General features: G+C 55.6%; 7 protein-coding genes across 7 annotated transcripts; 4 read left to right on the top strand and 3 right to left on the bottom strand.

Moving 5' to 3' along the window:
* Positions 1 to 172: 172 nt before the first annotated feature.
* Positions 173 to 3,665, bottom strand: PHYSODRAFT_313647 (hypothetical protein; the record flags this gene model as incomplete). Its single annotated transcript, XM_009525896.1, has 3 exons — positions 173 to 2,333; positions 2,509 to 2,720; positions 2,799 to 3,665. The coding sequence occupies 3 exons, from the start codon at positions 3,663 to 3,665 to the stop codon at positions 173 to 175; spliced, it is 3,240 nt and encodes a 1,079-aa protein (XP_009524191.1).
* A 1,458-nt stretch (positions 3,666 to 5,123) lies between these two features.
* Positions 5,124 to 6,134, top strand: PHYSODRAFT_496539 (hypothetical protein; the record flags this gene model as incomplete). Its single annotated transcript, XM_009525895.1, has 1 exon — positions 5,124 to 6,134. One exon carries the CDS (start codon positions 5,124 to 5,126, stop codon positions 6,132 to 6,134), a length of 1,011 nt encoding a protein of 336 aa, XP_009524190.1.
* A 452-nt stretch (positions 6,135 to 6,586) lies between these two features.
* Positions 6,587 to 7,408, top strand: PHYSODRAFT_256531 (hypothetical protein; the record flags this gene model as incomplete). The annotated part of the gene is made up of 2 exons (XM_009525894.1): positions 6,587 to 6,906; positions 6,994 to 7,408. 2 exons carry the CDS (start codon positions 6,587 to 6,589, stop codon positions 7,406 to 7,408), a joined length of 735 nt encoding a protein of 244 aa, XP_009524189.1.
* A 3,657-nt stretch (positions 7,409 to 11,065) lies between these two features.
* On the bottom strand, positions 11,066 to 11,548 carry PHYSODRAFT_490447 (hypothetical protein; the record flags this gene model as incomplete). Its single annotated transcript, XM_009525893.1, has 2 exons — positions 11,066 to 11,291; positions 11,433 to 11,548. The coding sequence occupies 2 exons, from the start codon at positions 11,546 to 11,548 to the stop codon at positions 11,066 to 11,068; spliced, it is 342 nt and encodes a 113-aa protein (XP_009524188.1).
* A 1,438-nt stretch (positions 11,549 to 12,986) lies between these two features.
* Positions 12,987 to 13,742, top strand: PHYSODRAFT_329412 (hypothetical protein; the record flags this gene model as incomplete). Its single annotated transcript, XM_009525892.1, has 1 exon — positions 12,987 to 13,742. The coding sequence occupies one exon, from the start codon at positions 12,987 to 12,989 to the stop codon at positions 13,740 to 13,742; it is 756 nt and encodes a 251-aa protein (XP_009524187.1).
* Positions 13,743 to 14,154: 412 nt separating this feature from the next.
* PHYSODRAFT_329411 (hypothetical protein) lies at positions 14,155 to 17,076 on the bottom strand (the record flags this gene model as incomplete). Its single annotated transcript, XM_009525891.1, has 1 exon — positions 14,155 to 17,076. One exon carries the CDS (start codon positions 17,074 to 17,076, stop codon positions 14,155 to 14,157), a length of 2,922 nt encoding a protein of 973 aa, XP_009524186.1.
* Positions 17,077 to 19,226: 2,150 nt separating this feature from the next.
* On the top strand, positions 19,227 to 19,880 carry PHYSODRAFT_495265 (hypothetical protein; the record flags this gene model as incomplete). Its single annotated transcript, XM_009525890.1, has 1 exon — positions 19,227 to 19,880. A coding segment is annotated over one exon (654 nt), but the record flags the coding sequence as incomplete, so codon positions are not given.
* Positions 19,881 to 19,985: the final 105 nt, after the last annotated feature.

The raw sequence follows: 19,985 nt of genomic DNA, 5'->3' as shown, positions 1-19,985 counted from the left end.
CAAAAATATCAACTGCACTAGATTAAGAGCTCTGACGTGAACCTCAGCCCGTACCTTCGCATTTGATGAACGAACACCTTGGAACGCCTCCGATTGCCTTGCCATAAATCTGCAGCACTCAACATGACCACAGCAAAGTCACAGCAAACTGGTGTTCTAATCGTATTCCTGGCTAGTAAATTGGACTGGATCGTGCTGGTCTACGCTGCTGTTGCTGCTGGTTCGTCTCCGTGACGTGGAGAGCGAGACTGAGGTTCCAGTTCTCCTGTTTGACCGTGTTGAGCTGTTGCAAGAGCTCTTCGTACCGTGACAACTCCTGCTGACGCTGAGTCTCGGTCTCTTGAATCTGCCGTTTGGCCAGTGTCTCCTGCTCATTCGCGATCGCCAACGCTGCCAAGAGCTGCTTTTGACGCACCGACAACTCTGCAATTTCGTCTTTTTTGCGGACGAGCTCCCTCTTTAGAGATGAGCTCTTGGTTGGTGGAGAGGATGATGGTGACCTTGCCAAGCTGCCTGCTGTCCTCCGTTTCTCCCCGCGCCTATATCGCCGCTCTTTCGAGTCGATGAGAGCATCCAGATCTTGGATACTTTGCTGGCGACTGCTGTCGGACGACAACGATCCATCCTCAGATGAAGAGGCTCGCGATAATACAGACGATGTCGACTGTTGCCTTGTCATCTGGATCGCAGCTTTTTCCTGCTCTGCTGCGGAAACTAGGGCTTTCAAACGATTCACTTCAGCGCGGTGCTCTTCTAATAGCCTTTGGATCTGTCTGTCTCGTTCTTCGTGGACTCGCGCCTCAGCTGTCATAATTCGCTTTGCTATTGATACTTCCACCTCACGTATTCGATGCTCGTGTTCATTCTGGAGTGACTTTTTGTTCGTCTCCAGCTCGTTGCACAGGTTGCGCAAAGCTTTCCGTTCTCGCTCCAATTTAACCGCTGATGCTTTCAGCTGCTCCACCTCGGTCCTGAGGTTTTCAACAATTTCCTCACTTTTGTAGGCCCGTCTCAGCGCAGCTTGCTCCCGCTGAACTATGGTCTCCATCCTTGTGGACAAGTCTTCGGTTTCACGCTGGAGAACTGCCAAAGGTTCTTCGTGTTGTTGGTGAGCATTCGCTACCAGTACCCGCGCCTTCTTTTCGAGCTTGATTTTCTGCTTGACTAGCTTGAGCTTCACACGCTGGAGATCGCGTTCCAGTTGTTCACATTTCAACTCGCCCGCCTTGCACGCCACTTGCGCAGCTACACGCTGCCTCACGATCTTCATATCCAATTCACTCCGGAATTGGGCCATTTGCTGCTGCATCGCAGACGTAGCCTGCTCAAGTTGCTGCTCAGCTTTAGCAACCTGCTCTGCACATCTGTGCTCAGCTCGGGCTTCGCGATCGTGCGCCTCTTGAGTCCACTGCGACCTAGCCGTCTCCATCTCGAGCGTCAGCTGCGCCACTTTAACTGTGAGATCAGCTTTCTGCTGCTGGAGAGTCATATTCTTGGCCTGTACCCTCGAAACTTCCTCACTTTCCTGGTTGCTGCTCTTCTCCTGCATCTCCTCAAGAAGCTGAGCCTTCTCGCGCTCAAACCGGCTTCGCTCCTCTGCTAATAGTTTAACTGCGTCAGCCCCACGTTGGCTTGCGAGCTGGAGTCTCTCTTCAAGCGACTGGATGACGCCGTCCTTGTATGTTATCACGTCTTTGGCCTGAATCATGGCTTCTTCGAGTCGTGCTGACAAGGTGTGAAGCATCGCACGGTCATGCTCGAATCCAGGTGTTGTACTTTGAGTGTCTTCGCTGTGCGCGGTGAGATTCTGGCCAGCTTTCAACACTTGGACTTCCTCTTGCAAGCGCGACACCTCGCGTCCAACGCAATCAAACTTAATGCTGAGATCTTGAAGCTGGGTTTCGGCCGCATGTTTGGCCGTCAAAGCTTCTTGAAGCTGTTGCTCGTGTTCGACGACCTGGCAGCTCATTGTCTGACTAAGTCGTGAAATCCGGTCGACGCATTTGTCCTTGATAGAAGTTTCGTGCGCCAATGCACGCTCTAGTTCAATTTGCGCCGTGCAGATGTGCTCCAGCTTCGCCTGGAGAGTCAACTCCTGCAGCGTATCACAAGGTAGATGTTTCAGCATTGCATCTAGCACCGCGTGAATGGCTGTGTCCCCTTGGCTGGATGTGCACTCAATTCCAGCATTCATTTTCGTTGGCGAGGTAGTAGCGGCCTTTGCAAGGTCGTACGCCTTGCGCACACGTCTGGAAATATCCGATTGCCTTAGCTGCTCTTGACTTTCACAACTTGTGCTAGGACTCAAGCTTGGTGATAGCAAAGGCGCTTCGCTCATTTGGGGCGGCGGCGCTACCAACGGCATCTCAAATGTAAAATCACTAGACGTTGTGGATCTTGAATAAGCAACAGACAGAACCACACAAGGTTCATTAGTAGATCTGGTAGAGTTTGGCCCATAAATTTAAAAGCTGCTGATAGTGATATAAGGGAAAGAATGCGACGCACCGATCAGTTGAGACGACAGAATCAGGAGCGCCAGGGGCGACAAAATCCTCTCTGCAACCTGGTGCCTGGTTTTCAGCCTCCACGGCTGCTCGCTTTCCGCTTGCAACATGCTGATGGGTGTTCTTCTTATCGGCAAAAGCTGATAAGTAATTCACTCTACTGCAGTATTTGATCTCTTTCGCCTTGCACGCGTACAGAAGCGACTGGATGGCCTTCAGATTCACACAACAGAAACCACAATGTTATGCCACGTGCAGATTCCATCGCAGTTCCAATCAAAACACGTTTACCTGTTGCTGGAATTGTGCCGGCGTCTGAATAGCCACCAGCAGGTACGTCGCACTGGTCCCACCCACGAAAACTCCGAATCCCGCACTCAGCGTCTCATTCACGGGAAACTGTGCATCCAAGAAGTACCCCGCTCTCTCCTTCTTCTCCACTTGATTCACCTCCTCTCCTCGTGGCTCAATAATGGACCCACCCTGTATATCCACAACCAGGAGCCGTCCTCGTCTCGCTTCACCACTCGGAGCCAGCGTCTCCACATGCAGCGCCAGCACAAAATCCTGCTTCTCCATCTCATTCACCCTTTCTAGAGCTTTCGAGTACAAACGCACAGCCTCATCAGTCGTCGTGACCACCGTCGAGCGCTCCACCAGCAGTTTCTCCACGTCTTGAGTTAGGAAACTCGTCCCGGGCGCTAGAAGATCCGTCAGCGCCTCGTTCTTGCTGGTGTCGACGCCCCAGCAGCTCAGTAGCACGTTGCACTTCCATCCTGCACTTGATTTGCGCTCTAATTCACTGAAAACGCGTCCAATTGCCAGCGTAATTTGTCCCGGATCCGCCTGTCCACTACGCGGCTCCTGCTGGTCGCCATGGCACGCGAACGACTTGCCTGCGCTCGCCGCGCCCGTGGCTATCAACGTGGTGGCCTTGCCGTCGACTGCGGCGTCAACTGCAGGCGTGAGACTCGTCTGAAACACGTGCGCGTTGCTGACCTGCACGTCGAAGACCTGCTCGAAGCTGATGCTGGCCACGCCCGGGGACATCTCGCTGTGCTCCAGCCGCACGGTGCTGGCGCTCGTGCGGCAGATGCCCGCGGCGCTGGACGGAGACGACTCGCCCCGCAGACGCACAATCACATGGGCGCGCTCCATTGACGCAGCAGCAGTAGGCGGCCGAGTTGCTGCCCAAAGGTCGAAGTGCCGTGTCGGTTGGAGTGCGCAATAGTTGCAAACCCTATCGATCTGAACCCTAGTAGGGTTAATCAAATATTCAACGCTTGGTAGAACACTACTACGAACGCTACTACTAAATACGATTATTATTATTATTATTTTTAGTAGTAGTAGTAGTAGTAGTGTTGTAGAGTTGAAGTGGTTGTAGAGTTTATGATTTAGGGTTTCTTGTTTTGATATTACTATTTTGGTACTGCAAGTATGAAATGAAATGAAATGAGTTACGTGTTCGCGTAGTCTTATTACTCCGTCCCAATCTGCAAGTATATACATGGTAATATGGCACTTTTTATTTTATATGTCAGGTTTGATACATTTTAATAAATACATATAATCTCTTTTTATTAATAAATAATCGGTAGAATTCCAGAAGATGGATCCCCTCGGCGCGAATTACTCGTCTTCGAAGTAGTAACCGACTAACTTCCAGACAGCGCTCTCGTCGAGTACTGCTTTCCGGCGCTGATATCAGCGCCCTGAACAACTTCCAAGCGTCTTGTCTTCTGGCTTTTTGATCTGCCAAAAGAGGGACATCTAGCTAAACTTACCCGCCATGTAAACGCGAAGACGCAACGTATTACGTTTTAAATGACCGCACTTCTGAAACGACTTCCGCAGCGACACCAAGGCCAGAACTGTTCTTTTGCACGCCTGATCTACGGCTTATCTCGAGTCTAGCAAGCGAACGCAGCAACGAGCGCCCTGCATCGTAACATCCGTACCCTGTGTCGCTGTGACCAACGGCAAAAATGATGGATATGATCCAGTCCACTGCTGTGGCCACCGCCAATGTCAGGCTCGGGTATCATCGTCAACAGCGCCTTTGAGCTCGGCAAAGTGTGCTACCAGGTCGGCCTGGTGTTGAATGAAATGCAGAAATCTGCGCCCTCCACCAAAACTCAGCGCGCCAACATCGAGGAGGACGTGTCGTACTTCAGGTGGGTCCTGGGGGTGCTGGAGCAGCGTGTGCAGAACCAAGAACTATTCACCAGCGAGCTGCAGAAGTTGATCTCCAAGTTCGAGACGGAAGTGAACGAGTACGACCGCGTGATGAAGAAGTTCTTGAACAAGAGCGTCCTGAAGCAGCTCGTGTTCCACAGCGACTTGGATGCTGTGAGTACCAGGACGAGGAAAACTGCTAAAGATCTGTGTGAGCGCATCAACACCGAGAGCTCCATCAGCGCGAGCAGCACCTATTCGAAGCAGGAGAAGCGAGCTGAGCGCTATATGAGGATGGTCGACTCGCCCGAGGTAGTGAACGCGATGAGCGATCCCGACAACCAGAAGGAGATTCTCGCGATTATTACGCGCATGGGACGTCGTGATGAGGCCGTGATGGAGAGCCCCCTGGACACCGACGACCTCGCTCTCAACATCATGAAGGAGAAACTGTGGGCGAGCTCCAGCCGCGCTGTTCGAGCCGACATCAGCAACCTTCCAGACTGGTACATCACCGAAGATGAGGTGGACATTGACATGTCGACCGTCGTTGGCTATGGCGGTGACGCCAAAATCTACAGAGGAGTACTCAAAGACGGCACAAACGTGGCAGTCAAAGTCTTCGATGCCAATGTGAAGAGGTCCGAGGAAGCAAAGCAAAAGTTCCTCGAGACAATGAAACTGTGGGTGCGTTTGAGCCATTTTAACATTTGTCGTCTCTATGGCGCCTGCTACTTCACGGCAACCCCCTTCGTCGTGATGGAGTACTGCGAGCTGGGGTCTCTTGACACGTTTCTCCGGCAAGACAGCCTCAATCGCGCCAAGGTTAGTCTCGACATCCTTGCTCAAGCCAGCCAAGCGATCAACAAGATGCATTCGAAGGGGATCGTCCATGGCGACTTGAAGTGTGACAACATCCTGGTCTCGGCGGGGGCTACCCCGCAAGCGAAAGTTTGTGATTTCGACCGCAGCTTTGACTGGAGTGCACTGAAAGACAAACGGCTCGTCAATGGGACAGCAGCAGCTGCGGGGGTCGAGATTACGGACGCCGTGCGCTATTTGGCGCCAGAGTGTGTGGAAGGAATGCTGCCAAACAGCAAGTCTGACGTCTATTCTTTCGGAATGACGCTTTACCACGCATTGGACGGAGTGTCGCCCTGCTCCGACATTACGAGTGACGAAGAGCCGAGAACTTGCAAGTTGGCTCGTGAACTGCCGTCCCGGAATGTGCGATGTATTAGTGATGGCGCCTGGGAACTTATCAAGCAGTGCTGCGACCCTGTTCCAAGTCAACGACCGACAATGGAGAGGGTTTCAAATGCGCTAAAATCGTTGGCGATCGAGCAGCGGACAGATAGTCTCACTAAACTTGCAGTTCCAGTTAGCAAAGAGCCGATTGCAATCCTAGTTAACGAAGCGATGGGTGTTCAGACGCCCACAATGTACTAGCCCCGATCACCCAAGACGCAATGAAACTTTCACCAGAATATGCGAACGGAACGCCGGTGAAGTCTAGAGGGACTCCAAGATCGTATAAATTCCGTGGAGCGGTATTGCTTGCTATCGTGGTGGTGATAGGCGTCGTCGTTGGAATCGTTTTGGCTGTTAAACCATTTTCGGCTTCGAGCAATGGCTCCAGTACTGGGTCAGGCTCGGCGACGTCCTCCTCATCCAGCAGTGACAGCAGCGCAGCAGGAACGACGGGCTCTTCATCTACTGATAGTGCTTCGAGCACTTGGACGTCTACTAGTGATTCAAGTACTGGATCTTCCGGTACTGTTGACCCCGTACCAACACCAACACCAACCGCAACTCCAACACCGACACCAACTCCTACACCCACTGCAGCGCTCCACGGTCTGCAAGTCTCGCTCTTGATTACTTCCGATGTTGCAACCTCAATGGGAATTATTGGGCTTTGGGGCATTGCGCGTGCTTCGAATGGGGATATCTACGTCGCCGATTCGTTCCGAATTCTTCAGGTCTTCGAAGGTAGTCCCCCTGTCGTGTATGCCGGCGACATCAGCAGTGGCAACCAGAACGGTGATCTCTTAACTGCGAGATTTGCGTCGCTGGGGGCGATGGCCATTGCCCCTAACGGTGACCTCTTTGTTTGTGACAGCGACATGGTGCGGCGAATCTCGGGCAACACCGTCAGCACCTTCGCCACGCTCTCTCCGTCACGCCTTCACGGTATCGCGGTGGATTCCGGTGGGAATGTGTACGTCGCGGATGAAAGAAATACCGCTGTGACCAAGATAACCTCAACCGGAAGTGCTAGTACATTTGCCACTGTTAACCTTCCAAGAGGTATTACGATCGGCTCGGCGGATAATATTTACGTCACCGACAAGAACCGAATCCTGAAATTCACACCCGCTGGATCGATGAGTGTGGTGGCAGGATCGACGGCGTTTGGGTCCGTCAATGCCGTGGGGGAAGCCGCGAGCTTCTACTCCCCCAGCGCGTTGGCTGTCGGCTCGGATGGCGATTTGTACGTCGCGGATGGAGGAAATAGCTACATCCGCAAGATCAGTCTCACGACCAGAGAGGTGACAACGTACGCGGGTACGTGCTACTCGGGCTCGATCACAAGTGAAATTAGTAGCAGTGCCGCGTTTATCTACCCCAGCGCTATTGTAGCAGCAGCAGACGATGTGTTTTACGGAGTTGATGGAGGAACGCTTCGGCCCCACGCGTGGAAGATATACACACTACCATAGGCGACGTGGAGGGGTCTTCCACGTGCTCACACCCGCACGGTTTGGATCATGGTTTAAGTTTTCGTGGTGATGGCGATATAACGGTTAAAAATGTTAGCCTAATAAACTGGGCGAGGTTCACGCTGATTTATTGGCTAAAGTAACATAGTTTTCCGTCAACAACATTCAGCGATCAGTCGAGTCATGTTGAGGTGTTAGCGAATCCAGCTCGAGTGTTGAGGTGGATGGAGCCCCTCCGGCGCAGCCGGGCTAACACGTGACTGTGCCCCTTGCATCATGTCTCGGGCCAGTGAGTTGGCGACCGTGTCGTTCATTCTTGTGTATCGCTCGAACGCATCCGAGGTCCATCTGCCGAAGAGCTTGATGGCGAGACGGTCGACACCGGCGGTGAACATTGCTGTGGCCCCGCCGCTCTCATTGAATGCGTACCGAATCGCGTCGGGTCGGCCCCAATGGCTTGTGCAGCCCGCTTGATCGCGTTGCTGAGCGTGTTCGCGGCGAGCACTTTGCTTGGTGCAGTTGAGCAGAGAGCTTCGTTGCTGCCGAAGCTGTTGGCAATCTGGACTAGCTCCCATGCGGCTAGAACCGGGCACAGCCACGGCAAGCCGGATCGGGGAAGCGTTCTTGTTGTCCCTGAGCCCACTTGATCCGTATTGCTACCCCGAAAATGCAGCAGTCATGTCGATGGAGTCGGTTTTGAATCAAAACTTTTGATGCCTTGCTTGGTGATAAACTGGACGTCCTTTGTGCGGATAATGTATGGCTTGACTCGGCTGCCGTCCGCGAGATATTCGGATCTTCTGAGCAGGAAGAAAAAGCCCACGACCGCAGCCCCCCAGAGCACGCGATCGTGGGATGTTCGGAAATTGCATCGAGATCGGAGCTCTCGCAGGATTGCGAGTGGGACAGGTTCCTTTTGGCGAGAAGGTGGAGACAGGCTCTGCATGGAGACCGACGGAGTACCGTCGCTCGCGCATATGATACCAAGAGATGTGGCTAACCGCGGACAGCACGGTGGTCGTGGATAGTGGCTTTCCTGCTGTTCTTGTAGCTGAGCACCAATAGTGAACGGCGAACAAGGCGAGTTGATGGGAGCGCTGCTGGATGTCTGCTGGTAACCACGGGTGGAGGTTGTGTTCCAAGCACCAAGTCGACCATTTTTTTCAGGTCGCCGCGTACTTTGGCCTTGAGCCAGGGCCCAACGAAGCTGGACGAGAAGGTCATGTAGGCCTTGCGTAGAGTTGGTGGCACTGGTATCTGTTGCCATGCAGACGATAGGTTAGTCCACAGCTTGTCGTAAGGTGGTTTCCAGGCGCGCGAGCCGGCATCTGCCATCGTGTTGGAGGATCCAGGGAGATGCCCGCACAGAATGCGAAAGCCGAAAACAGCCTCAGCGAGTCCGATTGCGCGGTTCAAATCTTGCGCAAGCGGGTTGTTACTTGCTAGTCGGTTTGTCCAGGATACTGCAGAAGTGTTGTCGGACCATGCCTTGATTCAAACAGTGTGCTGAGTGGCCCATGCTGGCCCGAAAGACCATGCAGCTAGTGCGACGCAAAGTTGCTCTCGAACGTTGATGTTGAAGCCACTGCAGCCACTTGCTCTTTGTATCAATCTCTGTTCTTCCGCATCAAATTGAACCTGGATGTACTGCCTCGTTGCTGGGTTGAGTACAGCGAGTCCGCTGTTGCTCGCGTTCATGTAGATGTGGACATCGACTGGCTGGGTTGAAGTATACGTCGCAAGAGGTAATGCGCGGAGCTGGCCTTTGCTGAGTATCATTGCAAACCATCGTAAGTCGTCTCGGATCGCCTCGTCGACTGGAACTTTCCCGTACCGGGGGGCCAGACGCATGCAGTGTGGATGCGTTGATAGAATGGTTTAGCGGCGCGAAGACACGAACACACGTGCCGTAGACGGCCCAATAGTTGCTGTAACTGGGTCCGGGTAGTCTGCGTTTGTACTTGCAGCGACTGGACTCTCCCGAGGGCCTTCGCTATTTTGTCCTGTGGCATGGAGATCGTGCAGGCGTCGGTGTCAAACTCAAGCCCCAGCACCTGAACCTGAGTTTCCCGCGTCGAAAACTTTTATTCGTTGATTGCTGCAGGACCCAGAATTGCGAGCATGGAAAGCCACAGTGCCTCATTGGCTAGCTGGAGTCTGTTGTTGAGCTCCGGCTCAACGAGGACGTGATCGTCCACCCATTCATACGCGAAGAATGGCTCATGATCGTTGGTACTCGGGTCCATGGATGCTGGACACTCTCGGCTTACTAACCACGTAATTGCACCACCGAACGCGCCGTAAAATACAGGAGAGCTTGTCCAACCGAAGGGAGCCGACATGTCGATGATGAGGACTCCCAGTTCTGGTATCGAACGTGCTCGCTTGCCAGCATGAGGTGACGAAAGGCACCTTTGACGTCGCCTTTCATGATTTTGACTGGCACACCTTTGTAGACTGATCGGCACGAGATTATCCTCCGAGCAATAGCTGCGATATGTTTGTACTCGATGTCTGGTTACCGCTCGGTTCGAGATGTCGTTCGTCGGTGTACCCCGCCGAAACGAAAGATCATGAATGAGCCGGATATCTTCTTCGGGGTCGCAGTCTTTCCTCGTGACTGCACCAAGTGGACTTATCTGAATGTTCTTCCACAGCTGAAGCACTTTGATGTCCACTACCAGGTACTGCCCCGCATCTTGCCCTTTTCGAATTGCTTTGAGTACTCCGTTCAGGCAGACCCGTGGGTTTTCATCGGATTCGTTTGCATGGGTGTTGACACCTTCCACGATGGCTGAATCCCTTCGCGCGCGATCTGTACCAAGCGATTCTTGTGCTTGTACCCGTCGAGCAAGCTGGCAAACCGGGATGGGTACATCGCTTTGTTCGGACGAGGATCACTACTGGATTGAGCTCGGACTACTTCCACAATGTCTTCTAGACTCATTTGGTGCTCCAGCGCCAAAGCGGAAACTACACGTTGCTTTTCCAGATTGAGTTGCCACTGTTGGTTGCTGTCCCGTAGAGGAAACTTCTTGGGGGCGCAATACCAAGCCGGGTGCACATGACGTTCAGAGCAGTGGCGTGACTGGACGACCGCGTAATTAGCTGTTTGATCAAGCATTCCCGGACGTATGTCGAGCTGGGGGTTGGCCACACTTGTTTGATCTCGGTGCAGGCTTGATCCGCGGCTTTCCTCTGGGATGATGCTTGCTTTCGACTGGAAGCACGCGACGACGGCCGATTGGTGACAGGTTTGTCGACTACTGTATTTGTGCTGGCCTTTCTTGAGTTGTGCATTTGCAGTGACTCGAACTGAGTCGCGTCCACCGAACTGGTGTGACCTGCTTGTTGCGGATCCGACAGCATGCTGGGCGGAGACTCGATTTGAGCCTCGTCGACCAATCTGGTGCGAGCTACCGCGTGCTGTTGAGGTGGCTTGCTATGCAGTGACTCGAACTGAGTCTCGCACACCGAGCAGGTGCGACCTGCACGTCGCCAGTGTCTTGCGTGATCGTCTTGCGTTCCCGTGCTTCGCGTCGGCGACAACTGGTCGTTTCGAAGCGTATTGTGAAGACGTTTGTATTGATGAAGCTACCGTCTGATGGTCCAAAATATTCTGTCCAAGTCACGAGGACCAGTGTGCCCTGGAACCCATCAGTTGTTGGTGTACTTGTTGTTCACGCCGCCGAACCTGTGGCGAATGAAGTTGCGAAGCTGGTCGGAAATCGCCGCTGGGTAGAAATGAACTCTGCTCTGGACGATGCACACACTGGGATCTTTTGACGGGCAACCCCTCTTAGACAAGAACTTGAGGCAGACGTCCTTGCCATCCTGTTGTGGCAGTGAAGGATGAGTGTCATCGGGTGTTTTACGATAGCCGCTGGAACTTGGACGTTGGTTGCGCGCAGGACGCGGCTGGTACCCAGAACTTGTTGCTTGACCTCCGCTTGAGCCGACCATGGCTTCCATTTGCTTGCGCTGCTCGACGAGTAGAAGTCCATGGAGTTCACCATTGTGAGACGAGAAGTTCGCCGAAATCAACTGCCTTGTTGACGTAGCGTGATCGATGTCTGCAACCACAGCTACCCGATACTTTTCTAGCTGAGCCTCGATCCATAGTACCAACGTGAGTAGCATGGTCTGCGGCCAGAGGTTGCAGCTCTTGAGCTCAACTACGAAGTTGTAAAGGGTCGTTGCGAGATTCTGCGTCACTGGATCGCACCGCGTGAAGCAGCACTGTTGAAATCCGTTGGCTCCGGAAAGAACCTCTTCTCAGGAAGTCGGATCTGGTGCTGGCATGAACTTTGCCGATACGGAAAAGTCACTCATGTTGATGAAACTTTCGCGTTGACGTCATAGTCGAAGTAAGGGATCCGCTGGAGCGAAATGCAGGAACGATAAACCACGACTTCCAAATTCCAGGTCGTAGGCTCTGGTAGCGACACCGGGATATGCCCACAGTTCGCTGCTGGACACCAATGATTCCACAAATTCGGAAGCGGACTTACCTCGCTGCGCGTCGGACGTGATTGCGTCATGAACTCGACGTTGTTCCGCTGACGGTACAAAGCTGAATTTTCCGCGCTTGGCAGGCTGACTGTCATCTTCGGTGCTGGCCGTTCGCTTCGGAGCGCTGTTGGGTGCGCGGCGTGACTCCAAGTGATACGTGAGCAAGTGAGGTTTGTGCATGCGAATCAGGTCGCGGATTTCCGTCTCCTCTGAAGCCTCTTGATACAGTTGAGCTGGGGCCGCTGCGCTGGAGCCCGAATTGGGCGGCGCTGCGTAGGTCGGGTTTGTAGCCGGGCTCGGTGCTGTATGGCGAGGGTGCTGCATACGATTGCGAGGAACAGTGGGCGAGGGGCGGATACTCTCGTTGACACCGGCCAGAATAGTTTGAGCGAGGGCGGCTTCGTCAGCAGCCGTTTCTTCACCGTCTTCCACGTCCAAAACATCAAAGAAACTTGAGCTCGTTGCCGAGGCAGTCGTTGGGTGCTCGGGTCGCGCCGTAGGGACCTGTTGTTGGGGGTGCATGTCCTGCACATGGGGCGTACAGAAGGTAGATCCAAACGTTCCTTCCATGCTGGCCGGCACGCGCTTACCGCCGTCTTCATAGTACACGTAGTTCACCACGTGCTGTAGAGAGATGCGAGAGCGTGTGCCGGTGCGGGCGTCGATCCAGTAGCAGAGGCGGTCAAAGTCGGGGGGACACGTCGGGCAGCACACCTTGTAAAAGCTGCGCGATTGACAGCGGGTCACACGGTGTGTCCGTTGTCGGTGGCCTTAGGGTCTCGAGTGATTCCCAAGTCGTACAAGGTCGTGGGGGCTGTGATTCTTACTCTCGTGGCTATTGGTGTCGTTGTTGGCATCGTGGTGGGCACGAAACCATCTTCATCGAGTGCTAGTTCCAGCACTGGGCCGGGGTCGGGGTCTTCTCTATCCGGCAGTAGTAGCGGTTCGAGCACTGGGCCGACGCCGACACCGACGCCGACGCCGTCACCAACGCTTGTCGGAAGACAAGTGTCGACAATCCTGGCGTACGACGCGTACAGTTTTTGCGGGGTCGTCGTGGCTTCGGATGGGCGTCTACCTAAGTGCGCAAAACAAGATTCTCCAAATGATCGACGATGGCACCCCTACCACGTACGCAGGTGATCAGGTCAATGGGCTAAGCCCAGGGCCTCTAGCTTTGGCGCCGAACGGGGATTTCTATCTTGGTAGCAATGAAGCAGTGATGAAAATCACGAGTACCGACATCATCACCATCGCCTCGCTCGCGGACTCGCTGGTCTTGCAGGGTATTACCGTGGACTCGAGCGAGAACGTGTACGTTTCGAGGCTAACTGAATTCGATGTGGTCAAGATCGCTCCCGATGGCAGCGTCAGCATCTTTGCAAACTCCTCAATGTTCACTCTTGCCATGGGCATCGCAATCGACTCGTCTGACAATATTTACATCACCGATCAGCACAGGATTCTGAAATTCACGTTAGCCGGCGAAATGGGTGTGGTGGCAGGCAGGGTGCAGGGCTTCTTGAATGCGTTGGGCGAACTCGCTCGCTTCAGCACGCCCTGGGCGCTGACGATCGGCTCGGATGGCAATTTGTACGTTGTTGACTCAGATAATAATTGTATCCGAAAAGTGGATCTCACTACGAGGGAGGTCACCACGTACGCGGGAATTTGTCTAACGTCAGGGACAACAGACGGTCTCGCTACGGACGCCACGTTTCAGATGCCCGTGGCGATTGCAGCGGCAGCCGACAACATATTTTACGTGGTCGATGGGCCTTCTAGAGCGGGTTACCGCGTGCGCAAGATCTTCACCGTATAGACCACTTTGGTTTACCAACAAACTCAAAACGACAAACCTAGTGTCTCTAATGAAAAAAATGTCATAATCTGGAATTTGTTGAAAGTGCCAGCTATCGTTTTCGAAACTCGAATCGAGAGATCCTTGATATTGAAACCAAGGCCCGTTACAGCTTTTAGTTGCCTCTCATTAGTTTGCTAACTGGATCAGGACGCCTCGAACTGACCCGAGACAACGATGAAGTTGCGCTCGGGCTGCTCCCTGCAACGTCAAACACAATACATGGTTAAAAAGATACCGCTTGTTACAAGTGAACATGTAAAAAAAATAACATCAGCCATAAAAGCTTGGAAACGGCACTTTCATTGAAATGTCAATCTGTCGTGGAAAAAGTATACACTACCAGCTTCAGTCCGGTTGAGCTTGCGTGTCCTTACTGGCGAAGGTAGCGGCTTGGGCGGCTTTTCGACGCGGTTGCTTTACCGGCCGCGGTCCGACTTGGGCACGGAGTTGGAGCGGTGGCCGCCTTGGTAGGAGACTGCGCCTTCGACTTGTTGCCCTTAGCACCGGCGTTGCTAACAGCGATGGGTTCCTGCTTTCCACTTGAGACAGTTGTAGAACCCTTGACCTGAACAGGGACACCGTTGGGCTTGCCACCGGTAGCTGCGGGAACGGTTCCAACGTTTTGGTTAGAGCTCGCCTGCTTCGGAGCCGCCTTGGTTACCGATGGGCACGGCGTAGAAGCGATCTTTGATGGGCCGGTCGCCTTGGCGGGCAGGCTTGGAGTCTTGGCCGGCTTGGGGCTCGGTGTCTTAACGGGCGCACGAGCTGGTGCCGGAGTTGCCTTTGAGCTCGGAGCCTTTGTCGTTGGACACGGCGTCGGAAAAGGCGACTTCGTAGAAGCTTTAGTCGGAGAGGACGTTGGAATCGGGCGAGGCGATCCAGTGGTTGCACATGGAGTCGGAGCAGGGGTAGCAACTGGGGAAACAGTCGTCGCTACCGGAGTAGGAATCGGGGTAGAAACCGGAGAAGGGTTCATCGGTACTGAAGCAGGGATCTGCGTAGCAACAATCGTCGCGACCGGAGTCGAGGTGGGCGCGGGCGTCTCACTGGAGCCTCCAGTCGTGGCCTCCGGCGTCGGGATCGGCGTCTCCACCGCGGTCGTCGGAGCCGGAGTCGGTGCCGGCGTGTCCGGCGTGGTTTGGATCGGCGTGTCCGGAACGGTGGTGGCCTCCGGAGTCGAGGTCGGCGCGGGCGTCTCACTGGAGCCTCCAGTCGTGGCCTCCGGCGTCGGGATCGGCGTCTCCACCGCGGTCGTCGGAGCCGGAGTCGGTGCCGGCGTGTCCGGCGTGGTTTGGATCGGCGTGTCCGGAACGGTGGTGGCCTCCGGAGTCGAGGTCGGCGCGGGCGTCTCACTAGAGCCTCCAGTCGTGGCCTCCGGCGTCGGGATCGGCGTCTCCACCGCGGTCGTCGGAGCCGGAGTCGGTGCCGGCGTGTCCGGCGTGGTTTGGATCGGCGTGTCCGGAACGGTGGTGGCCTCCGGAGTCGAGGTCGGCGCGGGCGTCTCACTGGAGCCTCCAGTCGTGGCCTCCGGCGTCGGGATCGGCGTCTCCACCGCGGTCGTCGGAGCCGGAGTCGGTGCCGGCGTGTCCGGCGTGGTTTGGATCGGCGTGTCCGGAACGGTGGTGGCCTCCGGAGTCGAGGTCGGCGCGGGCGTCTCACTAGAGCCTCCAGTCGTGGCCTCCGGCGTCGGGATCGGCGTCTCCACCGCGGTCGTCGGAGCCGGAGTCGGTGCCGGCGTGTCCGGCGTGGTTTGGATCGGCGTGTCCGGAACGGTGGTGGCCTCCGGAGTCGAGGTCGGCGCGGGCGTCTCACTGGAGCCTCCAGTCGTGGCCTCCGGCGTCGGGATCGGCGTCTCCACCGCGGTCGTCGGAGCCGGAGTCGGTGCCGGCGTGTCCGGCGTGGTTTGGATCGGCGTGTCCGGAACGGTGGTGGCCTCCGGAGTCGAGGTCGGCGCGGGCGTCTCACTGGAGCCTCCAGTCGTGGCCTCCGGCGTCGGGATCGGCGTCTCCACCGCGGTCGTCGGAGCCGGAGTCGGTGCCGGCGTGTCCGGCGTGGTTTGGATCGGCGTGTCCGGAACGGTGGTGGCCTCCGGAGTCGAGGTCGGCGCGGGCGTCTCACTGGAGCCTCCAGTCGTGGCCTCCGGCGTCGGGATCGGCGTCTCCACCGCGGTCGTCGGAGCCGGAGTCGGTGCCGGCGTGTCCGGCGTGGTTTGGATCGGCGTGTCCGGAACGGTGGTGGCCTCCGGAGTCGAGGTCGGCGCGGGCGTCTCACTAGAGCCTCCAGTCGTGGCCTCCGGCGTCGGGATCGGCGTCTCCACCGCGGTCGTCGGAGCCGGAGTCGGTGCCGGCGTGTCCGGCGTGGTTTGGATCGGCGTGTCCGGAACGGTGGTGGCCTCCGGAGTCGAGGTCGGCGCGGGCGTCTCACTGGAGCCTCCAGTCGTGGCCTCCGGCGTCGGGATCGGCGTCTCCACCGCGGTCGTCGGAGCCGGAGTCGGTGCCGGCGTGTCCGGCGTGGTTTGGATCGGCGTGTCCGGAACGGTGGTGGCCTCCGGAGTCGAGGTCGGCGCGGGCGTCTCACTGGAGCCTCCAGTCGTGGCCTCCGGCGTCGGGATCGGCGTCTCCACCGCGGTCGTCGGAGCCGGAGTCGGTGCCGGCGTGTCCGGCGTGGTTTGGATCGGCGTGTCCGGAACGGTGGTGGCCTCCGGAGTCGAGGTCGGCGCGGGCGTCTCACTGGAGCCTCCAGTCGTGGCCTCCGGCGTCGGGATCGGCGTCTCCACCGCGGCCGTCGGAGCCGGAGTCGGTGCCGGAGTTGGAATTGGAGTAACAACCGGTGCTGGTGTGGTCTCACATGGTGTCGGTGCGGGTGTTGCTACTGGCAAAGCGGTGGTTGGGGCCGGCGTGGGAGCCTGGGTCGAAGTAGGAGAAGGAGTTGGAGCCGAAGTAGTCGCGGGGGCACCGGTCGTGGCACAGGGAGTTGGGGCCGGAATCGTGACTGGTGCTTTTGTCGTCGGGGCAGGAACCGCAACGGGTGCTGTAGTCGTAGGACAAGGAGTCGGAGCCGGTGCTTTAGTCGTCGCGCAGGGCGTCGGGGCTGGGGAAGCCGGAGGCTTGGTCGTCGGAGCAGGCGTAACCGTGGGCGCGTAGGTCACCGGGACCGGGATCACAAACACTGGTTTCCCCTTGGAGACGATCGACTGCTGGGCCTGCTGGCTGAATCTGCCACCGGCGTCGGCAAGCGGGGCCATCGCAGCGGCAATAATGGCGAGGTGGGCGATGATCTTGGTGAGGTTCATGCTGGACAAATACACTGAGGACTGGACGGGGGACTGGGACTTGGACTGGACGAACGGTGAACCACACTAGACGCTGCTGCGTAGATGGATCGCTGGCAACGGCGATGCAAATTGAAAACTGAGCCAAGAGAAGCCGGCCGCGATGAGTTTGGTACCGGCGCCTGGTGTTCGCCAATATCCACCAGCACCAGCTGCAACCCGCATCAAGCTGTTCACCCCACGGTCACCTTCTTTACCGAATTGACTGTTGCGATCCTGTCATACTTGCGCAGGACTTTGATATCATAATGGGTTGCTGCTGTATCCCCTGCCTCATGGGGGAATAGAGCACCTCCAGCAGTCCATGCTGTCACACTCGCGACCGTGTCAGCGGGGCTGGCGTCCGGCTCGGCTAAGAAACTCGGATGGCACGGAGCATCTGCCTGCGATGGCAACTTGAAAGTGGCGATTGGTAAAAATGCAACTGCGGAATATATCCGGCTGGCGTGACCGACCAGCAGGGTACAGTATCCTACTTCGATGGTAGCTGTAGGATGACCACTGTGAGGCAAATGGAGTCTTGGCACCTGTTGCAGGATTAGGTGTAGTGGCGGGTGCTACGCTTAGAGAGAAGAGGGAGGGGCAGAATATCAAGCGTGAGCTACGTGTGGATTACCAGGTTGGAGAGCAACTGCGCCGCTACTCAAGTCCGACCTTTATTGAAAGGCTACTTGTAAGCTGAAATGACTGTCTTCGTATTGATATTTGTTGGATCGGGGCCGCATCTGGCCAACCCTGGGCGCCAGTAAGGCAACTTTATTAATGTGGCGCTCACCGCGCAGCGAAACGATGCGTCCACCATCCTGCCTTCCTGTTATTAATCACGCACAGAGCGGTACTGATATCGTGAGTAGGAACTAGTGAGTGGGGTCTGCGAATCAACCCCGGGGGGGGGCACCTCGCGTGCATTGTACCATTCCGACCTGATAGAATTGTCAGCTTCACACAGTTTTTCACAAGAATAGGACAAGCTCAGAAAGTAAGAACGCGACCGTCTGTAAACGCGAAAGCACAATGGATTACAGTTAAAAATGTCGGTAGTTCCGCAACGACTTGCGATGCTCCATGCGCAACGTATAATAGTCCGTTCACGGCTCAAAAGTCGACGTGACCGCATTTCTTCTTCAGCAGAGCGTCTTCTGTTCCTGTTCAGCGAAGAAACAGGGAGTTTGTGGACGCTCACTGCTTCAGGTATCCTTTCCCTCTGATCTTACGTGGCAAAGACGACAAGTATGATGGACATGGTGCAGACCGCCGCAGTGGCCACGGCCAATGCAGTTCTCCCAGGATCGGGTATCCTCATCAACAGCGCCTTCGAGCTCGGCAAAATCTGCAGTGAGGTCGCAGAGCTGCTGACTGGGATGCAGGAGACCGCGTCCTCCATCAAGACGCAGGCTGCCAACATCGAGAAGGACGTGGCCTACTTCCGCTGGGTGCTACAAGTGCTGGAGCGTGTCCACCACAAAAGCAAACTCACGACGGAGCTGCAGAAAATCATCACGAGGTTCGAGACGGAGGTGAAGGAGTACGACCGCGTCATGAAGAAGTTTCTGGAGCAAAACATCCTCAAGCAGCTCGTGTTCCACAGCGACTTGGACACCGTTAGCGCAAGTGTGAAGGAGACCGCTGGGCAGTTGGTGCAGTGCGTCACAACCGAGTGCGCCATCAACGGAAGTGTCACCTACGGCCACGTGGACCAGTCTGAAGAGCGAGCGAATCGCTACATGAAGTTCATCGACTCGCCCGAAGTGATGAAGGCCATGAGCGACGCCGACAACCAGAAGGAAATTCTGGCGATTATTGCTCGCATGGGGCGACGCAACGAAGCCATGATGCAGAATCCACTGGAGACGAACGACTTGGTGCTGAATGTGATGAAGGAGAAACTATGGGCAAGTTCGAGTCGCGCGGTTCAAGATGAGGTTAAGAACCTTCCGGACTGGTATATTACGGAGGACGAAGTTGACATCGACATGTCGACGATCATTGGGTTTGGTGGAGATGCCAAGATATACAAAGGAATGCTGGAAGATGGTACTCCCGTGGCGGTGAAAGTTTTCAACTCCAATGTGCACCGATCGGAGGCAGCAAAGCAAAAGTTCTTCGACACAATGAAGCTGTGGGTACGACTAAGTCACTTCAACAACGTCTGCCGTTTCTACGGTGCTTGTTACTTTACAGCAACTCCCTTTATCGTGATGGAGTACTGTGATTTGGGATCACTCGATAAGTTTCTCCGACAAGAAGGGGTCGGTCGATGCCAGGCAAGCATCGATATTCTCACTCAAGCTGCTCGAGCGATCATCAAGATGCATTCGAAGGGGATCGTCCATGGAGACTTGAAGTGTGATAATATCCTGGTCACGGGAAGAGCTGACCCGCAAGCGAAAGTCTGCGACTTCGACCGCAGCTTTGACTGGAGCGCACTGAAATCCCGGCGGCTCGTGAATGGGACGGCAGCAGAGGCGGGGATCGAAATCACGGACGCTGTGCGCTATTTGGCGCCGGAGTGTGTGGAGGGGATGCTACCCAACAGTAAATCGGACGTCTACTCGTTCGGAATGACGCTCTATCACGCTCTTGCTGGGGTGTCGCCGTATTCCGACATCAGTTGCGACGAAGAGCTGCGAGCGTGTAAGTTGGCACGCGAACTGCCGATCCGAAACGTCCAATCTATCAGCGATGGTGCTTGGAAGCTTATCACTCACTGCTGTGACCCCGCACCAGACCAACGCCCAACCATGGATAAAGTTTTGGAAGGGTTGAAATCGTTGGGAAGCCAACTACCGGCTATCGCAACACTAATCAATGCTGTTGTGGGAGTTCAAGCTGACCAGATAACTGTACTTGTTTCGACGCCACACGCTCAC

This window comes from Phytophthora sojae (assembly GCF_000149755.1).
Source record: "Phytophthora sojae unplaced genomic scaffold PHYSOscaffold_3, whole genome shotgun sequence".
NCBI lineage: Eukaryota > Oomycota > Peronosporomycetes > Peronosporales > Peronosporaceae > Phytophthora > Phytophthora sojae.
This window is presented reverse-complemented; position numbering and strand designations above follow the sequence as displayed.